Source organism: Rousettus aegyptiacus, unplaced genomic scaffold (genome assembly GCF_014176215.1).
Source record: "Rousettus aegyptiacus isolate mRouAeg1 unplaced genomic scaffold, mRouAeg1.p scaffold_m13_p_6, whole genome shotgun sequence".
NCBI lineage: Eukaryota > Metazoa > Chordata > Mammalia > Chiroptera > Pteropodidae > Rousettus > Rousettus aegyptiacus.
The window spans coordinates 112,393,140-112,414,700 of record NW_023416309.1 but is presented as its reverse complement, the minus strand read 5'-3'; the positions used below and the strand labels follow the sequence as shown (position 1 = coordinate 112,414,700).

Below are 21,561 nucleotides of genomic sequence, written 5' to 3'. Positions count from 1 at the left end.
CCTTGGGGTCGAGTGGAAGAACAGGAAGTAGGTGGGGGAGAGCCTTTCCCAGGTTTGCCCGGGGAGAATGAGGAGACCCCGACTCACGATGTAAGACCCTGCACCAGAGCCAAGTCAGAGGCAGCGATGCGCACACCCCGCCCCGCAGATAGGGGCGGACCCCGCCCTGGAAGGCTGTTCGCCCCGCCCCCTGGCCATCTACTCGAGGGCATACACCCGCCCCCGCCTGACGCCCCCTGCTCTCCTCACGCGCGCTCCCCGGCCCTGCACTGTCTGCTGCTTATCGTCCAGCTGTGTCCAGCTGTGTCCTCGCTCTCTGAGGCGCGTACTGTCCAGCACCGCCCACCCGCGTCTGTCCCACGCTTCGAGAGAACAGGGGCTGTTCCCACTCTCAGGACGGTGACTGCTCACCAAACGTGAGGGTTGTTGGTTTATGCCATCCCCCCAAAACAAGCATGCCTCCTCCTCCCGAACGCCCCCTAAGCCAGGCTCACTCTGGCTCCTCCCAAAGCCCACCCTGGGCCCCAAAGTTCACACCACTCCCTCCCCATGTCACCCAGGCCACGTCAGGACTTCAGGGGGGTGGTTGGGGTCCTTGGGGAAGCCCCAGAGAAGGGGCCTCTGGAGCAGGGAGGCCCTGGGTCTTCACCCGCATTTCAGCCTGAAAAGCTCCACTTTCTTCTAAGTCTGTAATGGGTTGCGTAATGTCCCCCGCCCCCAAATATATCCACATCCTCACCCCAGGGTTCCTGCAAATTCACCTTGTTTGTTAATAGGGTCTTTGCAGATGAGATGACATTGAGGATTGAGACGAGATCATCCTGGATTTAGGGTGGGCTCTTAATCCTCTAAGTGTCCTTATAAGAAGGGGTGGGGATTTGAGACAGGCAGAGAACCCCTGTGAAGACAGGGCCGGGAGGGGACTGACATTGCCCCCTGCCAGGGGAGACCTGGCCGGCCAGAAGCTCCGAGGGGCGGGGCGCGGAAGCTTCTGGAGGGAGGGACAGGACCCCGCCCACAGCCTGGCCTGGGGCTTCTGGCCACCAGAACAGTGAGAAAATCCACTTCCGTTTGTCAAGCCACCCGTGGACGGCCCTTCCCACCTGCGGCCACCGTGCGCCGCACCCCACTCCATCTGGTCCCCGAGGAGGAAAAGCTGCCCCGTCCCCTGGACGCACACAGCACCCCGGGCGGAGGGAGCCGCGTCAGGGAGGTGGCGCCGCGCTGGGTCTGCGCTGAAATAGACTCGGTGATGCATTTAAGCCGCGCTCGGCCGGGGCCGCCTGAGCACAGCCGCCTGCCCACAGAGGATGTCGTCCCATGGGAAGAACCCAGCTGGGAAAAAGTAGGAGATGGCTCGTCCCACAGCTCGCAGGACAGGGCCCACCAGCATCTCCTGCCCCATCACAGTCCTAAAACTGTGCCCCGGGTCCTGCGCGCATGCGCACACACGCACAGCCGCGCTCCTTAGAAACGCCCTCCCCATCTCAACCGGGGGGGGGGGGGGGAGGGGGGATGGGACAGGTGTGACCTACTCACTCATCCCCCACCTCCCTGCGGAGGTAGAGGCAGCACAGGGGTGTCCACATGCGCCCCGGAAGCCAGCAAGAGTGCTCGTGAGCTGCTCATTTTGCAGATTTGAGACCCCTATGTGGCAACGGATCTGGTGACCGACTGGACAGTGCAGTGGGGAGTGGCACCAGGCCGCCTCCCTTCCTGTCTGCAGGACGTTACGCAGCCAGAGGGCATGCGGGAGATCCGAAATGGACGGGACAAACTGGGGCACCACAGAGCACCAGACAGATCGCGGGCCCCGCTGACTGTCCTGGGAGGGAGAGATCCTGCCAGCCCTGTACCCACCTCTGCCTACGCCGTGTCCTCTCCGCTGGATTCAAGTCCCCCCAAAGACAGGCGCGAACCTTGCCCGATCCCCAAACCCTTCCCCAACATCCACGGAGCGCCCCAGGGCCGTTTATGCACTGTGGGCCACGCTGGGCCTTCATCCCAAGTTGATAATCAGAAGAACAAAGATTTATGGTCTGAGGACACACGCATCAGCATTCAAACAGCAAATGCTGGAAACAGTTCAGGTTGACGCAGATTTTCTAAACCCACATGCGAAGTCCGATGCAGTCATGGAAATCAGTTCTGAAGATGAGAAATGCTAAGAATATGAAGTAAAAACAGGAGAACACAGATGCGTGCACGCGAAGGTCCTGATTTAATCTCGCACGCGCACACGTGCAGTGCGCACGCACACGCCCAGAACACGGCTGTCTCCGGATGGAGTCACGGTGGGTGATCTTCTCCCCCAGATGCTCGGGCCTTTCCCAACATGCGACATGGAATGTGGGCCACTCATTATTTTCAGGGGATAAAACCATCAAACCTGTGCAGCCAGCCCAGCCCTGCCCTAAAGCCCGGCTTTCCGGCCCTCTCCAGCCCACCAAACCCCTACGGTTCCCAGTTCCCACTACTACAGTGGCCCCCCATGCAAAGCTCCCATCAGCCCCGCCCATGGGGGGTCTGGGGCTGTTTAAGCAGGAACGTGCCTGCGTCCAAGGGCATTGTGAAGGCCCCTGCTCTGACCACAGGCTGCCAGCAAACCCCTCCGCACTCCTGACACTTCCTGGTGCACACAGGGCCCCAGGGAGGGGATATGGGTGGGCCACGAAGCCCTGCTCCACATCCAGCATGGGAAAGATGCCACGCAAGGAAATGCTGGCGGAGGCGCGGTCAGCACTAACCCACGAGCAGCCCCCACCACGGGAGCACTGTGGCCGCTCCCCAGCCCGGGGTCCGGTCCGATTCTGGCTCAGGCTCCAGGAAGACCCACCCTGCTCAAACCGAGTCCCGCCCAGACGGCAGCAAAGCAGGTCTGTCCCTGAAGAAACTGGCCGCTCGTGCGCCAGGGTCAGGGATCGTGGAAGCCCAGAGGGGCGGTGCCAGGCTTCCTCCCCCGGGCCACTGCAGGCCACCGCCGCGAGCCCTGTGCAACCGCTGGGGTCAGCTGGACGCAGCCCCGTGTTCCCACGTCCCTGTGGCCACGGGCCTCGGTGCAGACCCTGGCCCTGTGCAGTGGGGGCTGGGGGGACTCAGGCAGGGCCCTAGCGTGGGCAGAGCGGGGTCTGGCTGTGGGACAGGAGACAGAGGAGGAACGTGGTGGCACCCGCGTAGCAGAGGTGACAGCTGCTGGTGTAATTAGCACCTGCGTGTGTGCGCCCGTGGGCGGGCATGCGCCCCTGGGTGGTGGTCACCCGCCACAGCTGCAGCTGCCTTGCCCACGTCCATCACACCCACGGCCAGCATCTGGCCCTCTGCCGGGGGTTCTCTCCTGGTGGCCACCTGATGTCCCAGAGAGAAGACAGAAACGGGCAACTCTGCTCCCCACACAACCAGGGAGGGACGACTCTGGGGACCATGGTGCAGAGCCCTCTGGTACCCCGGTGGGGCTGAGCTCCAGCGGTCCAGGCCCTAACGTGCTCGGTGATGCACCTTACAGGCCGCCTTGCCTCTGTCACTCCCACTCGGGGACCACCGGGGTCTTCTCGCTCTCGAATCCTTGTCTCAGGAGCTGCCTCTGGGGCCCGGTGGAGGGAGGGGGTGGCTAAGGGAGCAGGTGGGCGGGGAGGCAGGCTGGAAACAGAGGAGGATGCAGATGGGGAAAGTGTGTGTGGGGGGGGGGGGGGTGTCCTCAGGAAGCAAAACAGTCCAAAAGGAAGTGGGAAAACAGCGCGGTCAGCAGCAGCCAGCTGGCCCCGGGCTTCCCACGGAGAAACGCGCTTGTTTATCAACAAAAGGCAAAGTCCACATAAAGGAAGGGAGGACGGCGAGAGCCGGTACCTACGGCTCAAAGTCCCCCTCTCGGCCTTGTCCCTCTGCTCCCCGAGGCCAGGCCTGGCTGGGCGTCAGGGCCAGACGCAGCCTGAGGACGTGTCCGGTGCCAGCCCCCACACCAGCCCATTCTGCCCCAGGCTCCAGGTCAGGGTCGGAGAGCAGCACGGTGGCCCTGGGCTTATCCGCACACTTGGGCTGCCAGCGGCCCAGGCATGTGGGCAGTGCGCACGCAGCCCCGGCTCCCTGGCCCTGGGACCAGACGCAGGCCAGCACTTCAGTGCCCGGCACGGCCTTCCCAAGGGTCTGGCCTGTGCCTCCCGGAACAGGAGGGACCAGCGGACCCATTTCCACTCAGCCCCGCTTGGGGAGCCAACAGTGTCCCTGAGGCTCACCAGGGGGTCTCCACACCCGGGGGAGGCCATCCCGCACACATTTTTACGTCAGAGACTCTCTTGCTTTGGGTGTTTGCGCCTCTGGTGCCCCGGGCCCAGGAGACACACTCCGAGGGCACCTTCCTGCTCATCACGGTGCCACCTGGGAGGGCGGTTCCAGCCTGTAGGCTCTGGAATGGAGACGTGAGAACCAGCAGGCCTGGTGTGCCTGCCGCTTGGGGTTCCTGAATGGGCCAAGAGAAACAAAGCAGCTGGCCCCTGCCCCCCAGGCTGCAGGAGGAGCTGGGTCACCCTCCACAGGGGACTCTCCGCGCAGCTCCGGGGCACAGCAGCCCTTCCCTGACAGCCACATTATCAGGCACAAAAAGTGCAGAGGCCGGACGTGACGTGCCAGCGGTCCCTGGTCCCTCAACTCGGGACAAGACCTCGGGCGGCGGGCAGGGAGCCCAGGGCAGCTGCGCTCACAGCTGGTCCTCGCAGTCCCGGACCTTCTCTGAACTCTCGAATTCACTGGTCGCTCTCTCCTTGGAAAAAGCTCTCAAACGACCTGGCGAATGAGGACACAGGCAGAACCGGCCCCAGCCCCCGGCCGGCACCCCCGGCCTCGCCGCAGCTGGTCCACCCAGAGGGGCACGGGGGGTCCTACCCGGTCCCTTCACCGCGGTCTCCAGATCCCGCCGTGCCGTCTGCAGGACAGCGGTCAAACGGCGGCCGCCAAAATGATACGTCTACGCCCGGATTCCCAGAGCCCGTGAAAGCAACTGAATTGGGGAAAAGGGTCTTTGCAGGTGTGATTAAGGTCAGGATCTCAAGAAGAGACTGTCCCAAATTAGGGCAGTCCCTGAATCCTATGATGGCGTCTTCCGAAGAGAGCAGAGAGAAGGCACACGGGAGGCCGGGGAGGGCAGGGCACACGGGAGTGACGCCGAGGGTCGCAGGGTCGCGCGGAAGCCGGGAGCGGCCTGCGGCGGATTTCCCCTCAGCCCCCAGGAGGACCGCAGTGCCCGCACCCTGGTCGCGGACTCCTGGCCTCTGGGACTGCGCGTGACAGACTAATTTTCTACTGTTTCCAGTCCCACCCCCCCCCACCGCCCCCCTCCCAGAACCGAACGCGGAGAAGAGGGTGGGCCTGGGGACCGCAGAGGCCACGCGCTCAACGTCGTCGGCCTCATGACGCCGAAGCCACTTCCCGCTGTGATTCGCCAGCTCTGAGGAGGGGCCGCGGTGCCCTGGAATCCGCCTGGCAGGAGGGAGCCTGTCCCCTGTCCGCCCCCTAAACGCCAAGTCCCAGCGGTCCCCCACGGACCTCAGAGCTTTCCCACGTCCCCTTGGGGCAAGGGGCCCCTGTGTCCGGCTCGCCTGGGGCCGAGCTCACGCATGCTGGCAATGTCGTTATTCAGGGCACCCTTTTCACTCCCAAAAATGTCCCGATGGGGGCAATAAGTTACCTGGTCACCCTACCGATGGCAGGTTAATTCCTGGTGCCTGCCCCTCCCCTCATCAGAGAAGGGTCTTGGGGCGATGGCCCAAGGATGGGGGAGCTGCCTAGAGCTTCCAGAAAGCGCTCTGCACAGCACATAGCCAGGGCCTCACCACACGCTCCAAGGAGGCCACGTCCCAGGGCTGGGGCCTGTCCCCGAAAGCCCCACCTACAGAGGGCAAGCTCACCCGGATGGGGTGGCCCCCGGCTTGCTCCCGGCGCCCGCCCCGGGTTCCGACGGCGCCGGGGTCACTCCAGGCGGACTCTGAAAGTCGCCCTGATACTCTCTTGACGAAGTTAAAGCGATGGCGACATGAGCACATTTAGAACGACCTGCTGCGGGTGGACCGGCCTGGCCGTCCCCGCGCCCCCCAAAGCCAGCTGCTGGCTCTCTCCACCCACGAGACGGACGGACGAGGGCGCGGGCTGATGGAGCCAGCTCACACGCACGCAGGTGAGCCGAGGAAGGGCTTCCAGGGCCAGGGTGGGGACGCCAGGGCGGGCAGTGAGGAGGCGGCCTGCGGGGCTCTCCCTCGAACGCGGAGGGAGGCCCAGGCGCGGCCCACCTGGGGGACGGGAGGGGACAGATGACCTCTCAGGCCTCACAGGTCAGAGGCTCCCTGATAAAAGGCAGCTGAGGGCAAGAGGCAGCCCCTGGGGGCGTCCCTGACTTCAAACCCAGAATCGTAGGCCCTGCGGCTCCAAGGCCCTCAAAGTTTGTGGAGCCCCACCCCCCCCCACGAGGGTCCGCACCGCCTTCTCCACTCACCCCTGCATCGGCCTTCCACCTCCTCCCCCCAAAGACCACCGCTCCCCCGCACACGCCAACCGCAGGCCCTGTGAGTGTGACTCGAGACCCCCGCCACGGATCACGCAAACACTCCTGCAGCGGCCGGTGCAGACCACGACCGGGGGACCATCGGGACGGCGCCGGCCCCGCCGTGGTCGGCATGACGGCCCAGCTCCCTGGTGCGGCTACTCGCCCCTTGTCTGTTCTCGGCCCAAAGACGCGGGCGGTGGCCACTCCCTCTCACCCCACGGACCACTGAGGGAAATGGCAAAGGCACTTAAAACATGCACACGCACACACACACATGCGCGCGCACACACACAACCCACAGGGGCCACTTGGCCCAGGTGGCGGGAGCCTTCCATCAATCACGCCGCCCGCCGAGGGACACCAGAGGAGCAGATGGGGCTCTCTGCGCTGTGCCTGGGGGCCGGCGGCCGGCAGGCGCTGCCCAAGCCGGTACGAGCTGTGGCCTAATTACAGAGGATGGTGACCCCAGAGAGCAGAGTTCAGGCCCTGGTCAGAGGGTCAGACGAGCACCTCAGAGTCCAGCCGTGCCCCAGGCTTCCAAGGAACGGAGTGGGGGTGGGGCAGGGATGGGGCTCCCAACGCAGGACCCAAAACTGGCCGAGCTGGGCTGGACGAGGTGGCCACGAGCCCCTGCACGCACCCAGGCGGACTTGCGGGTGTGGGCTGCGGTGACTCTGAGGGCAGAGTGGACCTGGTCTCTGTCCTCAAGGACGCAAGGGGTCTGGCAAAGAAAACTAAAGGGCGAGCTGGGTCTGCTGCGTGGGAGAGGCCGCAGCTAGATACTGAGAAGGCTCCGGAAGGGGCCCAGAGAGCAGTTATGCCTCCGCCAGGCAGGCCTCCCGGCTTCTCCAGAAGCCCGGGTCGGGCTGAGGGAGGCCTTACTGGGTTCTCTGTCACCAGGGGCTGCAAGCTCCTGGCAAACACCATGCGCGACCTGCAACCCAAAAGACCCTGGAAACCGAGATCGAGCCGGGCTTGGACTCTTGGCCAGAGAGGGTCACTGGGCCCACTGAGAGCCACAGAGCGTGGGGTCTCCGGCCCGATGGGCTGCCTAGAGCCAGGTGGGAGCTAAGACCAGAGGGGACGGGGAGACGCCATGACAAACAGGGGTGGGTGTCTGCCTCTGAGGGGACGGGGCCCAGCGATGCCACCCCTCCGAGTCCCAGGGGTCGGGCAGACTCGGGAGGTGGCTGCGGTCTGTCCACAGCAGTGACAGGGCTTGGTCTCTGGGCCCCGCTCATGCACACACCCAGAGAAAGCCGCAGGGGACAGCGCCCCTGGCCCACCCACATCGGGACCTGGACCCTCGCGGCGGGTGCCGGAGGGGCCGGGCACAGCAGGAGGATCTCAGCCCGGCGACCGGCCCACCCACTCCACTCCGGACACAGGCCTCTCCCCACGCTGCAGAGCTCAGAGGACCCGAGATGGGACATGCCACAGTGTCGGGACACACAGCCCGGGGACGCCCACGATCACTCACACTCACACCACTGGGGACGTCCAAGCCTGGTGTCCCTACCGCACCCAGTGCCTACCCCACTCACGTCAAGCCTCGAAGACGGGCTACCGCCGTGAGCGGACAAGTGGCCCCCCCAAAGGCACGTCCATGTCCTAAGCCCCGGAAGCTGGGAATGAGACCTTATCTGGAAGTAAGGTCTTTGCAAGATGCGATTAAGAATCTCGAGCTACATCATCCTGGATTTAGAGTGGGTCCTAAATCCAACGGGTGTCCCTCTGAGAGGCAGAGACGACGAGGAGACACTCGGGAGGGCGGCACCTGGAGACAGAGGCAGAGCCTGGAGTGACCTGTCTCAAGCCAAGGAATGCCAAGAATTACCAGGAGCCCCCAGCGCCAGGGGAAAGGCGGGGCACACATGCTCCCTCAGGGCCTCCGGAGGGGGCCCGCCCTGCCCACACCTCTGTTTGGGACTTCCAGCCTCCGGACCTGTGCTTTGAGCCCCTCAGTTTGTGACACCTAGTTGCAGAGGCCACAGGAAGCCCCACGCTCGCTGACACCCCGCTTAGCCGGCCGTCCCCTCCTGCCAAAGGCCCTAGCCCGTCTCCGGCCCTGGGCCCCTGAACTGGGTACACACTCTGCCCTGTCCCTCGGCTCTACCTTCCCGGCCGCCAGCGGCCGACTTCCTCCTTCCAGTTTGTTCTTTGAGGCTCTGCGTGTTCATTGACCCCAAGCTGCAGTCTTGGGGGCGGGGAGCACCTCTCGAAGGACAGAGCAGACCCCTCTCCGGGCAGGGCGGGCACTGTGCCCCAGCATCCTCGATGGGGGGCCGGCCTTCGCGGTGACCCTGCAACGGGACTTTTTCCTTTGCTTGCTGTTCTTTCCAAGAGGCTGGTTAGCGTGTGGCCCTTCGGCTACCTGCCTGCTCGGCTGCAGGTGGACAGATAAACCATCCCCTCCAGGGTCGCACCCCGTAAAGCAACAACCCCTCGATTCTGCGCATGGCCTGTGGGAGAGGAAAAGATGAAAGCCGTCTACGCTGAACTCCAAATCCTGGGCCCGCCCCACCCCCACAGCCCAGCGCCACAACCTCTGACCTCCCAACCTCTGACCTCCCAGATTCCCACGAAGCCCCCAGGCAGCCAGGCTCTTCCCGGCCACCAGCTTCAGGGGACACAGGGCAGGAGAGGACCAAGACCCCCCCCCACTGAAACTGCCCAGTGTCTGCCGCACCAGCAGGGAGCCCGCCCACCCCAGCAGCCTGAAAGCCCCCAGGAGACGCAAGAAAGGGAGCTGCAGGTAGGAGTCATTCTTCCCTGAACTAAAAATGGAGAATTTTCACCAAGTTGTCCTCAGCATAACTGCTCGGTGTGGGAGGGCAGGGGAATCTCCGTGGACGCCCAAGCCGAGGAGGCGGCTGGGGCAAGGCACAGAGTTATCAGAAGTGCCATCCGGGCCCCGCCCAAGCCAGGCAGTGACCCCTCCAGCCTCAGTTTCCTGGTAAAGTACAGGACGGGCCGCACTGAAAGGCCCCGTCTAGCTCAGACACCAGATGGTCCCGCGAAGGCCATTCTGCAACCTGCCACCAGCTCCAGGGTCCTCTCGCCGCCCCGCCAGGTCCGGCTAGGGCCACCCTCGGCAGAGCTGGCAGGGCCAGGCCAGGGGTGGAGGGGGAGGGCCGGCCAGCTAACCCCCACCCACCCCTCCACCCCAAACAGAGCTCCGGCCACAGTCCACTGTGGCCAAAAGTGCACCTGCCGGCAGAGGCGGATCCCAGGGGGAGAGGCGCCTTCGGGCGAGGCCGCTCAGCACCCCGACCCGGGCTGTCACTTCCTGGGTCTCTCAGTGGTGGGAGACAGGGCTGGACGAGCTGATTTTCTTTTTGAAAATGAACTTTTCATAATACCACCGACTGCTCCTTTCCCGACCATGAAAAGCAGTCTGCGTGCGATGCGGAAAACCAGCAAAACACAGAGAAAGCTGAGGGAAGGACATCTACAAACCCGGGGCCCGAACGCGGCGGCCGGGGCTTTGGCGGACGTGGTCCCAGCGCCCTCGGGTCTCGGCCGGTGACACGGCCGGGTGCTGCCCGCCACGCGGGGTTAGCTTGAGTCGCTTTGCTTGAATCCTGGCTCTCGCCCTCTAAATTCCTATGGTTCTCAAGTTCTGGTTCCAGATCATTCTCAGCTCCGGCTGTCAAATCATTTCTGGAGCCTCTTAAAAAGTAGAGTGCTGAGCCCTGCCTTGGGGAGGTTCTGGTCCAGGGGGGCTGGGTGGGCCCGGCACCCCAGGTGTGTCTGAGGGGCAGGTGGGTGAGGACCTCTGCCTTCCCGTGGCTCACAAGCCTCCTCCCGCCACCGCCCCACCTCCTCCTGGGAATCCTGTAAGAAGAGAGCCCTGACCGCCAACCCTCTCCCGGGTAGCCCTGGCAGGGGACCTTGGAGCCATCGGCTCAGCAGCGCACACCTTCTGGAGAGTCATCCAAGGTCAAAACCCAGCCTGGGCCACCACCGCTCAGCGCCTGGGTCAGTACACACCCAAAGGACACACTGGACACTGCTGGGGGCAGAGGTCCATGTGACAAGGGGGTGCGTCAGTCACAAGACCCCGAAACCTGCCCGAGGCCCACGCCGCGTCCCCCCTACACACACGAGGCCTACGCAGCCGGGTCCCACGTGATGACATTTACATCAGCTCATCTGCCACAAGAAACGTGGGTGGCAGGACCGGACCGTGCTGCTGTCCAGGAAGCCGGGCGAGCCTCCTGCCAGCCTCCTGCCTCCCCTCAACTCTCCCCGCTCCTCCCGAGGGCAGTGAGCACCTTCCTCCCCTGAGACCGTCACCCTCCTGAGGGCAGGAGCGAGGCCCGTTCACGTCTGCCCCTGCTACGGACTGAGTTTGGGTCCCCCGAGTGCCTATGTTGAAATCCTAGCCCCCAGGGGGATGGCACTAGGAGCTGAGGCCCTCGGGAGGTGAGGAGAACGGGAGGGTGGAGCCGTCACAGGGGGCCCTACTGCCCTTAGACAAGAGGCCCCTTCTGCCTGGGAGACCGCGCCACCCAGGACAAGAGGGGAGCCCTCCCCAGACGCCGCCTCTGCCGGGAGCTCGGCCTTGGGCTTCCAGCCTCCGGAGCTGTGGGGAACGAATGCGTACTGTTTAAAGCCCCGTGACCACAGCCCGAGCTGAGACGGGCACCCTCTCCGCCTGTGCCGTGGGTGCGCCTGCCATCTCCCATCTGTCTAAGGAGCGTCCGTTGCTTGGGATTTTTAAGTCCACGTTTACTAAGTGCTCATCGCACACCGGGCGCGGTTCTAAGGGCTTCCGTGACAGAAGCCGCTCGGTTCTCATGACGGTGATTTTACCCTCGTCCCCACTTTATAGATGGGAAACCGAGGCAGAGAGGCTCATGGCCCGCCCAACGTCACAGCGCGGGCAAGAGTGAAGCCAGATCTGAGCCAGCGCGCCGAACCCTCACCCCACCCTGACTCCAGCTGCCACCCCGGCCCCCGAAAGCCAGGCTCTTGAAGCACAGGCTGACCCCAGGTGCCGGCACTGCTAAGCCCCGTACAGGTGCGAGGTGTCCTGAGATGGGAGCAGAGGCGGCCCCTGCCCGGCCCCAGGCTCTGGCCCCCGAGCTGTCCCCACCCACCACTGGAGTATGCTGACATTTCTGTCCGGGCCAGGCAGGGCCAGCCCACGTGAGGTGGCACCGGGGAGGGTCACCGGCCAGGTTTCGGCAGGAGGGAGTGATGGACAGATGCAAACATGGGCGACCTGGGTCTGCCTCCCAGCGTGGTCTCGGGCCAGCTGTGACCGGAGCGAGCCTCGGCGGCCTGTCCACCTTGCTGGGCCCCGGAGGACGAAGTGCCCAGTCCGGCGCCTGGCGCAGAGGAGGTGCTCGATAAAGAAAACGACTATGAAAAAGAACAGGAACCAGCCTGGCCAAAAGAAGAGTGAAGGGGAAACAGCTGGAAGGGCCTGGACTCGGGTCAGAGAGAAGGAATGTGGGGGGGAGGGGGGAGGGGGGAGGGGGGGCTCCAGGGCAGCTGTGTGCCGGAGCCTGGCTCCAGCATTTAAATATCGGGAGAGACGTAAGTGTCTGAGTGGAGTCCCCCACCCCCAGCCCAGCCTCAGGGGGGCTGCAGCCAGAGCTCGGGGATTTCCTCCCTCACCAGCACCCCCATCCCCCCCTCTGCCCATCGGGGCAGCAACCCCTCCCTCTCTGTGGCACTCAGCCTGCAAAGGTGCTAATGAATGCTCACCTTCCCCATCTCACCCCCAAGGGGCCCCATGCCTGCCAAGGGTTTCTTTTGTAGTTTAGCAAAAAAAAAAAAAACCCAGCAGAACAGCCCTTTCTGAGGTTTGCTGATGGCGGCCCACTTAGAGCAGCCACTCCGGGCCTGCTAAGCTAACAGAGTGGGCACAGCCCTCACACCCAGTTATTCGAGCCCCTCCCAGCTCTCCCAGGCTCCGACCAGGAAGAAGGATGGGGCCTTAATCCTCTTCACACCTCCTGTGCTTGCAAGCTCCGCCCTCTCTCCTCGCCTCCTGTCTCAGAGCTGAGGGCACCTGTGCCAGGGGCGGGCACGGTGGAGTCTCAAACAAACGACAAGTTGGCGGAAACTGCAAGAGAAGCCAGCTAGTATCGCCTGCCTGGAGACCCTGCCTGGGAGTCTGTGGGTGCTCCTTCCTCCAGGAAGCCCTCCTCAACCTGCCCCTCTCCTGGGTTCATGCCTGGACCCCCCAAACCTGGAGCAGGGCTGGCTTTTAGCTGGTGCTCACGGACACCTGCTGGAGAGAAGACAACCCAGCGAGCGAACCGCCTCCCCCGTGGCGACCCCCTCCTGGCCCCCGGGGGCACAGGAGGGTTCCATCCAGCACTTCGCTAAGGCTAAGGGAAAAGGAAACCCGGCTGCCTTCCAGCAGGCCTCCCCCTGTGAGCAGGGGACAGCCTAGCCAGGAAAACGTGTCAGCTTCACTGTAGATAACACCTGCCTCCAGGGGACACGGGGCAGGGCCTGGCCCCTCAGGGAAACTGCCCACCCACATGCAAAGGCGGGCCAGCTACTCGGGTACAGAGTGAGCTCCCGCCTGGGGAGTGTGGAAATCCGCCTGGGGAGTGTGGAAATCCACTGGCCAGTGTCACACCAGACACATCTCCATCCCCAGCTGGTGCCTGGGGGTGGGGGGATGGCAGAGGCCACACGCACCCGGCTGGGGGCTGCGGACTTCACCGCCAGAAAGATGATGAGACTGGTCCACAGATGACCTCCTCCAGGCAGGGAGGGTGCTGTCTGTGGCCCCCTCCTCATTCCCAGGGGGACCCTCAGCTGCAGCCTCCCACTAGGAGGTACCCAGAACCCCCAAGCCTTGGTCCAGGGGACAGCGGGAAGCCCCTCCACGAAGGCAGCCATTCTGGCCAGTGCCCCTCGAGGGGCAGAGGAAGGCTGTGTGTTTAGAGGCAGGAAGCCAGACACAGCGTCACCACTGGAGAAGAACTGACAATAGCCACCAAGACTCAGGGACCCCGGCCTCTCCTTGTGGAGAGAGGGGGCCGGCCACGGAGCAGAAGTGGTTTCCCGAAGGGGGGAGAGGGAAAAAGCACCCCCCGGGGGACCCCCACTCAGTCTACACAAGACCCAGACCGCGAGACAGACCCCGCTCCCCACCCCTGCCCGACCTGAGGCCCTGGGGGTGGCCGCGCCCCATCTGTACCAGGGAACGACCTTTGAACCCCCGCCCGAGGGTCCCTCAGCCGGAGCAGGGAGCAGAATGGGCGGCAGGAGGGTGTCACCTCACCTGCTTCCCTCCGCATGTCACCTGGCCAGCCCAGGATGCTATTCCCCGTGCTCGAAGGCTGGGGCTCGGGGACCGGGGCACAGGAAGCTCCAAGCCACGTGCAGGGAAGACACAGCACTGGGTTTGAGGCCAGGCCCCTTGGTGTTCTGGGTTTTGCACTCAGGCTGACATCGGCCTCCCCGGCTCACACAAAGATTGGGGGGAGGGGACTGCAGGGGGGTCAGCCTGCCGAGAGGGGCTGTTAGAGACTCGGGGACATGGGAATGAGAGTGTACAGGGACAAACACGAGAAAGAGGCGGGGCAGAGCCTGGCCCTGGGCTCCCGCCCCCCGGGGGCCTGGCTGGGTCGTGGGGTGGACCTAGTGCACCCGCTGGAAGCGAGGCCTTCCCCTGTCCCTCTGTCTAAACTTCTGGACACTGGCAGCGCTTTAAAAAAATGACAATAAACTTTTGGAGTTGCTAGAACGTCTCCTGGTCTGGGCTGGATGGAGCCCTGCTCTGGTGAGACCAAAGTAAACAGCCTGAGCCCAGAAATGCCCCAGGCGCCAGCCGTCCAGGGGCCCTCCGGGCCGTTTGGCCAGGAGATTACCATCCTCGGGCTTCTGGGACCGTGTGCCAGGGAGCTCCAGGCCATTCGGCCCCACAGACTCCAAATTTGGGGAAAACCGAGAGGACTTTGGAAGGACAGCCACGGTTTCACCATTCTGCCTCAGTGGCTTTGTCGAGAAGCCCGTCTCCTGGCTCGGTTTCTGGGATGAACCAAAACACTCAACTCTCCAGGGCCTTGACCTCCGAGTGTCTCCCATGAGGGCCCCCCAACCCTACCCCACCCCGTCATTCCACATACACCACCGGGCCTCCGAGGGTCTCCCACATGCCACCGGACAGTGGGCAAAGACACACGAGTCCCGTCCAGACCCAGAGGGGGCACCTGGTCTGGCCCGGCGGCAGGGGGGACTGAGTTCTGGGTCTGGGGTCAACCTGGATTCTTCGGCCTGGCCCCCCAGGTCCTCGTCATGGCCCTGTGCTGCTGGCCGTAACCCAAGGAGACTTCCAAGAAGCAAGCAAGTCCCCCCCAGGGGCATTCCACTGATGAACTAAGTGGGGGGGGGGGGTTAATCTCCGAATGTGACCTCCCATGGGGGACCTCTGGGCATGTGAGGAGGGGGGGAACCCTGTTCTACTCAGATGACGCCCGGATCCCAGGCTGCAGCACTTGAGAGGGGTGGGCTGAGGCCGGCCACCTGGGGAAGGGGCCCCTGGCCCCACAGGGCACACGTGCCATCTCCCCCGGTCACGCTCCTTCACAAAAGGCCACCATGCCACTGCTACGCCCCGCCCAGCAGGACAGCCTCCTCCACAGACGTGGCCCGAGCAAGGGCCACCGTGTGCCACCACGGAGCCCGCGGCTGGCCCGGAGCTCAGACTCCAGTGCATCTTTTTCCTACAGGCACAGAGGCTCCCAGGCCCCCACCATGGGGCCGGACTCCCCTGCCCTGTAAGGGAGGGGAGGGTGGAGCTGACCGGCCCCAGCAGCAGAGCAAGACAAGGCTCTCCCCGCTGGCCGGAGGTGGGGCTGCTCCCCCAGCTGGGAGCCGCCACACGCAATCAGGGCTCACGAGGAGGGTGGCCGCCAGCACGCCCCTCCCGGACACCAGCGCCCTGTCTCGACGGCCTCTCAGGAAGGCTGGTGGCCCGCAGAGCCATGGGCAGGTGGCCTGACCCCACCCCACCGCCTGTCCCCGCAGTCAAGTTGTCCAGCACCTGGCCCTTTAGGCAGGCCTACAGTCCACCGCCGTGACACTCTGGGGCGCAGCGGATGGCAGAGGAGACGGGGTCAACACCTCCTCATGAAAAAACCCCACAGCCCACGTCACCCCAGCCTCAGCTGTGACAGGAAGAAAGCAATGGTCTTCCCAGGCAGGCTTCGCGGGCACCCCGAATCCGCAGGGCTGGCCAGGCTGCCCCACCTCCTGCTCCAGGGGCTCAGACGCAGCCCTGCGTGGGCCTCTGAACAGTTTCCACCACCCCAATCCTGACGCTGAGGCGGCCACGCCCGCCCGTCTCTTGCACAGAGCCGCCCCCACCTCACCCCACCCCGGCAGCGGCGGGGGCAGCAGCACCCAGCACCCAGCAGGACCAGGCTCGGTGCTGGACAGCCCTCGGCAGAGGCATTTGTAGCCCCACCCAGCAGCGGGGGAACTGAGGCTCGGGGGCAAGACGCTTACCCTACACCACCCGCTCTCAAATGGCACCGTGAGCCTGCCCTCCTAAGCCTGTCCAGACAGAAGCGCCACGGCGTGGGGTGGCACGTGCCTGTCCCAAGTCCCTGGCCCAGGTCTGACCCTCAGCCAGCTACGAAGCCGATTACAGAGGAGCTCCTGCCCCCCAGGGCATGCGCGCCTGTGCTCCCCATGATCCAGGTGGCAGGTGAGTCTGAGCCCTTGCTCTGGACACAAGGGCCACTAGGCCAGCGCTTCGGGTGCCCGGGACCCACAAGAGAGCCCCTTAGCCGCAGGGCCCATGTCCCAGAGGTGTCTGGGCTCCGGGACAGGCAGGCACATCTGCACGGTCCCATCTCCCCAGGAAACCTTCTCCCGTCCTGGGCCAGGGCATGACCCGAGGGTCCTCCAAGGAGGCAGGGGGGGCTGAGGGGGGCTGAGGGGCGCAGGAGCACGACTATGGGACCGGAGCACCGGGTCTGGTTTCCCCAAACATCAAGGGCTCTCAGGATTCTCTCTCCGCCTGCAAATCTGGTTACAGCAAACGGGGGGGGGGGGGGGGGGGGGGCAACAGCTGGCACTTGGACTATCCTTTGTTACACAAAGACGCGAGTTGTAACAATGTTCCCGATAACAGATTTGGCCTCTATTCACTAAAGAACAGGGTGCCCAACGCCCGGTGCCTCTATCCACCAGGAGCGAGATAGGGGAAGGGGTCACCCCACCTGCCGTACCGTCACGCAGGCAGTGATGGGTGCCGAGGTCACCTTGAGGCCACTTGTGCCAGAAAAAGTGGAAAATGAAGCTCTAAAAATCACATCAGCAAAATACAAAATACATAGTGGAAGGGGAGGGGGGTCTCCACAGGGCCCCCGAGATCACCCTTGAAGGAAAGGTAAAGGCGGTGCAGGAGGTTCAAGTTCACGAAGGACTCTCTCTCGATTCCCAGGGGAACCTGAACCCAACACATGTCCAAAATAGGCTGAGTCCCTGTGCTACCCCGGTGCCGTGACTAACGGTCTCACCCTCAGGAACTGTGACTACCTGGGTCCTCGCAGGTGGGGGAAGGGACAGGCATGGAATAAGATGATGAAAAGAGACGGGTGGTCCCCAGGGCAGGGGGCAGATGTGCCCAGAACGTGGGACGCCGGCGGAATTTTAACTTGAGGCAGCCGCTCACTCCCACACACGCGCGCGCGCGCACACACACACGCACGTGCCCACACACCTGGGGCAGCTTCCCACCTGCCTGCGGGGCAGGCTGCTCTGCCCCCGGGGAACTCACCCCACACCCAGCCCCAGGTACTCGGCCCTGGGCAGCACCACTGCCTCCGACTGTCCCAGAAACAGCTGATCGGGGCCCTGTGGCCCCGCTGTACGATGCCAGCCTGCTCCAATCGAAAATCAGCCCCAGTGCCCCCCCAACACAAGGGGGCCAGGCTCTCCCCCCCAGGGACTATGGTCTCCCAGCGGCCCAGGAGCCGGCAGTTTCCTCCCCACCCCCGCCCCTTTTGCCCTACCTTGTAGAAACCGAGACTCCACTGGGGCAGCGCCCCCAAAACTAGTTCGATCTCGGCCACTCCAGCTGCCTCCCCAGCCTGGTCCAGGCTCCGGGCGCCCCTGGCCTTCCACAGCCACAAGCTGACCCCTCTTTCTGCCCCGGCCCCCTAACAGACCAGCTCATTCCAGCCTCCCCCGCTGCAGCGGCGGCTGCCTCGGCTGGAATGCTCGTCCCCTCCTCCCGCAAGCAAATTCCGACTTTCGCTCAAGGCCTGCCTCCCCCGTGAGGACTGCTGCGGCGGGCAGGCGAGCAGCGGTGACCTTTCCCTGCCCTGGCTCTGCCCGCTCCTGTCACCCGCTGCTCTGCTGGGTCGTGCCCTCTCCTCCTTCCCCACGTCCTTGCAGCCACGGCTGCCGGTCCCCAGCACCCGAGTTCCTGGGGAACGTACGAAGGCTGCCTTTCTGGTCCCCAAGGTGGCTCACGCACACTCAGGCACACCTCCGCTTGGGAAGCCGAGGTGGGGGGCCCCCTAACACCTGAATCCCCATCGTCAGAGCACTTCGAACTTTTCAGGGCACACAACGCATACAGGGGATCAGAGGGTCCGAGGCCCCGCTTCCCAAGTGACCAGTATCCCCCCAGAGTCACAGGGCTGCCAACTGTTGCCTCAGTATGGTCTCAATGAGGCCATTGTCTCCGACTAAATGAGAGGGTCGAGAAGCTGCGGAGGCCGCCAGCGTCCTCAGACAGGCACATCGGGGTTGGCGTGAAGATGGACGCTGAGGTGGACACACTGGCCACCTACACGACATGAACAGCCACAGCAGGAGGAGCACGAGACCCCCCAAGCTCCACCTCCCCGTCCCGCCTCGGGGGCCCATGGCCCAGCCCATCACACCCCACTCTTCCCCTGAGACCCCACTGCCAGCACAGCCTGGGGTCAGGGCCAGCTAGCCGACCTTCTCCCCTGCCTGCCACAAGGAGGATGGGCACCCGGCACGGGCCTGAAGGTCTTTGGATGGGCTGACTTTTGCCCCTGGACATTAGGGAGATGAAAGGCCCTTGAGGAGTGGCCATAGGGGAGCAGCTGCTCCCTAGGGGGTGGGGGGGGTGGGGCACACATGGGCAGGCAGAGGCAAACAGAAGGAAGCAGACAGGGGAGCCCTCAAGACTAGCATGTGCCCCAAGATGTCCAGGTGGCCAGCAACAGCCATCGCAGTTCTGCAGAGCCTGAAGCCCCCTGATCAGAGCCAGTGCCAGTCTGAAGTGTCCCCGCCACCGAGTTGGCCGACACTGGCCCTCTGCACAGGGCGTGCCAGCCACGGGACCACAGAACCACCAGGGCTGGGCTCTGCCTGGGTCCAGCCAGGCTCTGGCCCCCAGAAGTGCCCTGCACTGGGGAAGACCCCAGGTGGGCCCCGTGAGCAGCTGGGCTCCGGGAACCCATCCCGGTCATGGATCAGAGGACCTCCCGGCTTGGCCTGGCCCCTGTCTGTAACTTCTTTCAGCCCATTCTCCCCACCCCGGCCCACCAGAGGGCTCTGCCCAAGGCTGCCGAGCAGCCCCTCCGAGGGGCGGGGGCTCCAGGTCCCAGCAGAGGCAGGACCGCCTCTCAGAAACCCGCCCCGACGCGCTGGAGACCATTGTGTGAGCTTCCCTTCCGATCGCTTTATTTACTCCCCAGGGCGAAGGACGCGGAGCCACGGCCGTCACGAGGACGCAGGGCAGCACGCGCGCGCGCACAGGCCCGGCGGGGAGCTGGCCCGCACTCTCGGAGAGAAGCGCCCCCCCCAAAGGGAGGGGACCAAACCGCACTCCCTGCCCGCAACCGCACTCAGACCCCTCCTTCCCCACACAGCGGGGCTCCGGGAGGTGCCTGAGGATGTCCCCAGGCCTGGATAGGGGACGATGGGGCGCCCCACCCCAAGACCCCATCGTCCCCGGGCCGCGTCCACTCGGCAGCCCTCCTCAGCCCGGATTCGCTCAGCCCCGGCCCCGAAACGGGCGTGGGGGAGGGGCCGTCCGCCCCGGCTGGACGCAGGGGCGAGTACCCAAGTCCCCCGAGCAGCCACTGGGCCGAGGGCCCCGAAGGCCCGGGAGCCCGGAGGGAGGGGACCGCGCGCCGCGGCGCCGGCAGTGCCGAGGAAGCCTCGCAAGCCCTCGAGGACGCTGTCGCTGCTCGGCGCACACAAACAACAATAAAAGGAAGGAAACGGGGCGGCAGCGGTCCCCACACCGGGTCCTCCACGTAGGCGACGCGAGCGGGGGGGTGGGGGTGGGCGCGACGGGAGGACACCCCATCGGGGGTCCCGCCCCAGGGGCCTCCGAGCACTCCCGGGGCCAGCCCGGCACCCACCTTCGAAGTCCGAAATGATCCCGTCCAGCTGCGCGTTGACCGCGGGGTCCGACATGGTGGCGCGCGGGCGGCGCGGCGCGCGGACGGCGGCGGCGCGGAGGCGCCCTGTGCGGCCCGGGCCCTGCGCCCGCGCTCCCGCCCCGGTGCAGCGCTGGCCGCGGAGCCCCTCGGCCCCCGGGCTCCGCTGAATGAATGGGGGAGGCGGCGGGCGCCGGCCTCCCGCGCCCCGCGCCCCGGCCCCGCCCCCGGGCGGATCGGGTTCCCGCACCGGCCCGGCCTCCCGCCCGGCTCGCACTGGCTGCTCCGCCCGCCTGTCAAGGCCCGGGCCTGGGGGGCTGGGACGCGAGCGGGCGCCGCGGGACCCGCGGAGTCCTGGGCGCCTGACCCGAGCGCCCCCCTTCTCCGCGCCTGGCTCGTGCCCAGGGGACGGCCACAGACGCGGCCGGCCCCTCCCCCCCCGGACGCCCCGCTGCGGCCAGATGTGGGCGGATGTGGGGGCCGGGCGGCGGCACGGGGGCGGCGCCGAGGCGGGGAGAGATTCCTCCCCTTCCCTGGGGCTCAGGGCTCCTTCTGCTGGAGGTTTTATTTACGGAGCCAAACAAAGTTGGCCGCCGCCGCCGCCTTCCCGCGCTCAGCGCCTGCAAGGGTTAAGCGCTGGGGCTGGCGGCCCGCAGGAGCCTGGCCTGCTGGCGAAGAGCCGAGGAGCGAGCGCAGGAGTCACGTGGCCCGGGGCCCGGGGATGGGGTACCCCTCCAGCGACTCCCCGCCCCCATCCTTCCGTCCCGGGGTCGCTGCTGCACTCTCTGGGGTGGGTGACAGAGAAGGCTCTGGCCCATGGGCATGTGGGGCAGCGAGGGAGCGCCCCTGTCAGAACCGCTAGGGCGGGGCACCACCCCTGCCCCCCACAAGAAGTGGCTTCTGGAAGGCAGAGTGTAGACCTGGGATAGACAGGAGGCGTCTCATGGCATATGAAGGAAGGCCGCGGGGGGGAAGTGGGGGGTCTGCTCCCCACCTGTACCCTGAGCCGGTCTTGTCCCCTGAACTTCCACACTTCTCCATTCCTCCGACAAACCTCTATTAAACCCTATTACCTACCAGGCAGGCAGGTCCTGGGGGCTGGGGACAAAAGGATGGGTTGGAACTTGAGAAGCAACAGGAACAATGCCCCAGAAAGGGCCGCCCAGGTCTGGCACTGACGACCTGGGGGACAGGGGCGTCTTCCATTCCCCTTGGCTGAGCCTGCGAGGCGGTCCTGCCCAGTCGGCCTCATCACCTTAGACCCAGGCCTCAGCCCAAAGTCAGGGGACCCCGGGAGAATTCATAGCAGGGAATAAGACCCTCCAAGCTGTCCCCTCCTGCCCCCTCTGTGTGGCCCGAGAGTGCCCACAGCTTGTCCTGGGTCACAGGGTGGCCACCCCCACTCCCGTCCCCCCGCTCCCCTACCCCTAGTTCTGATGTGCAGAGGGGGATGCTGAGGCCCGACTGTCACCCCAGTTATGCAGGGCCACTCACGGAGCATGCGCTGGGTTGGGTGGGCTTTTTTTTTGAGCAGATAAAACCGAGGCCCTCCTTTTTAAGGAAAGCGGTCCCTCCCTCCCTCATGCTTTAGATATTTTGAACTATTTTCAACCAAGTGAGTTTATGGACATGGAACTGCACAACCACAGACATTTCAGACGTGCACACACCCTTGTCTGC

The 21,561-nt window shown here is 65.0% G+C and overlaps 1 protein-coding gene across 5 annotated transcripts in view; it reads right to left on the bottom strand.

The window, feature by feature from the left end:
• SEPTIN9 (septin 9) overlaps nucleotides 1-21,561 on the bottom strand; it is a 137,582-nt gene that overhangs the window by 65,555 nt on the left and 50,466 nt on the right. The window contains exon 1 of one of the 5 annotated variants that reach the window (XM_016143200.2): nucleotides 19,864-20,191. The exons of 3 other annotated variants lie outside the window; for them this stretch is intronic. In XM_016143200.2, coding sequence (XP_015998686.2) covers nucleotides 19,864-19,918 — 55 coding nt within the window. In that variant the 5' untranslated portion in view covers nucleotides 19,919-20,191. Of the gene's footprint in view, nucleotides 1-8,645; nucleotides 8,806-19,863; nucleotides 20,192-21,561 lie in introns of those variants that run through there. One more of the 5 variants, XM_016143199.2, reaches the window with a different exon arrangement.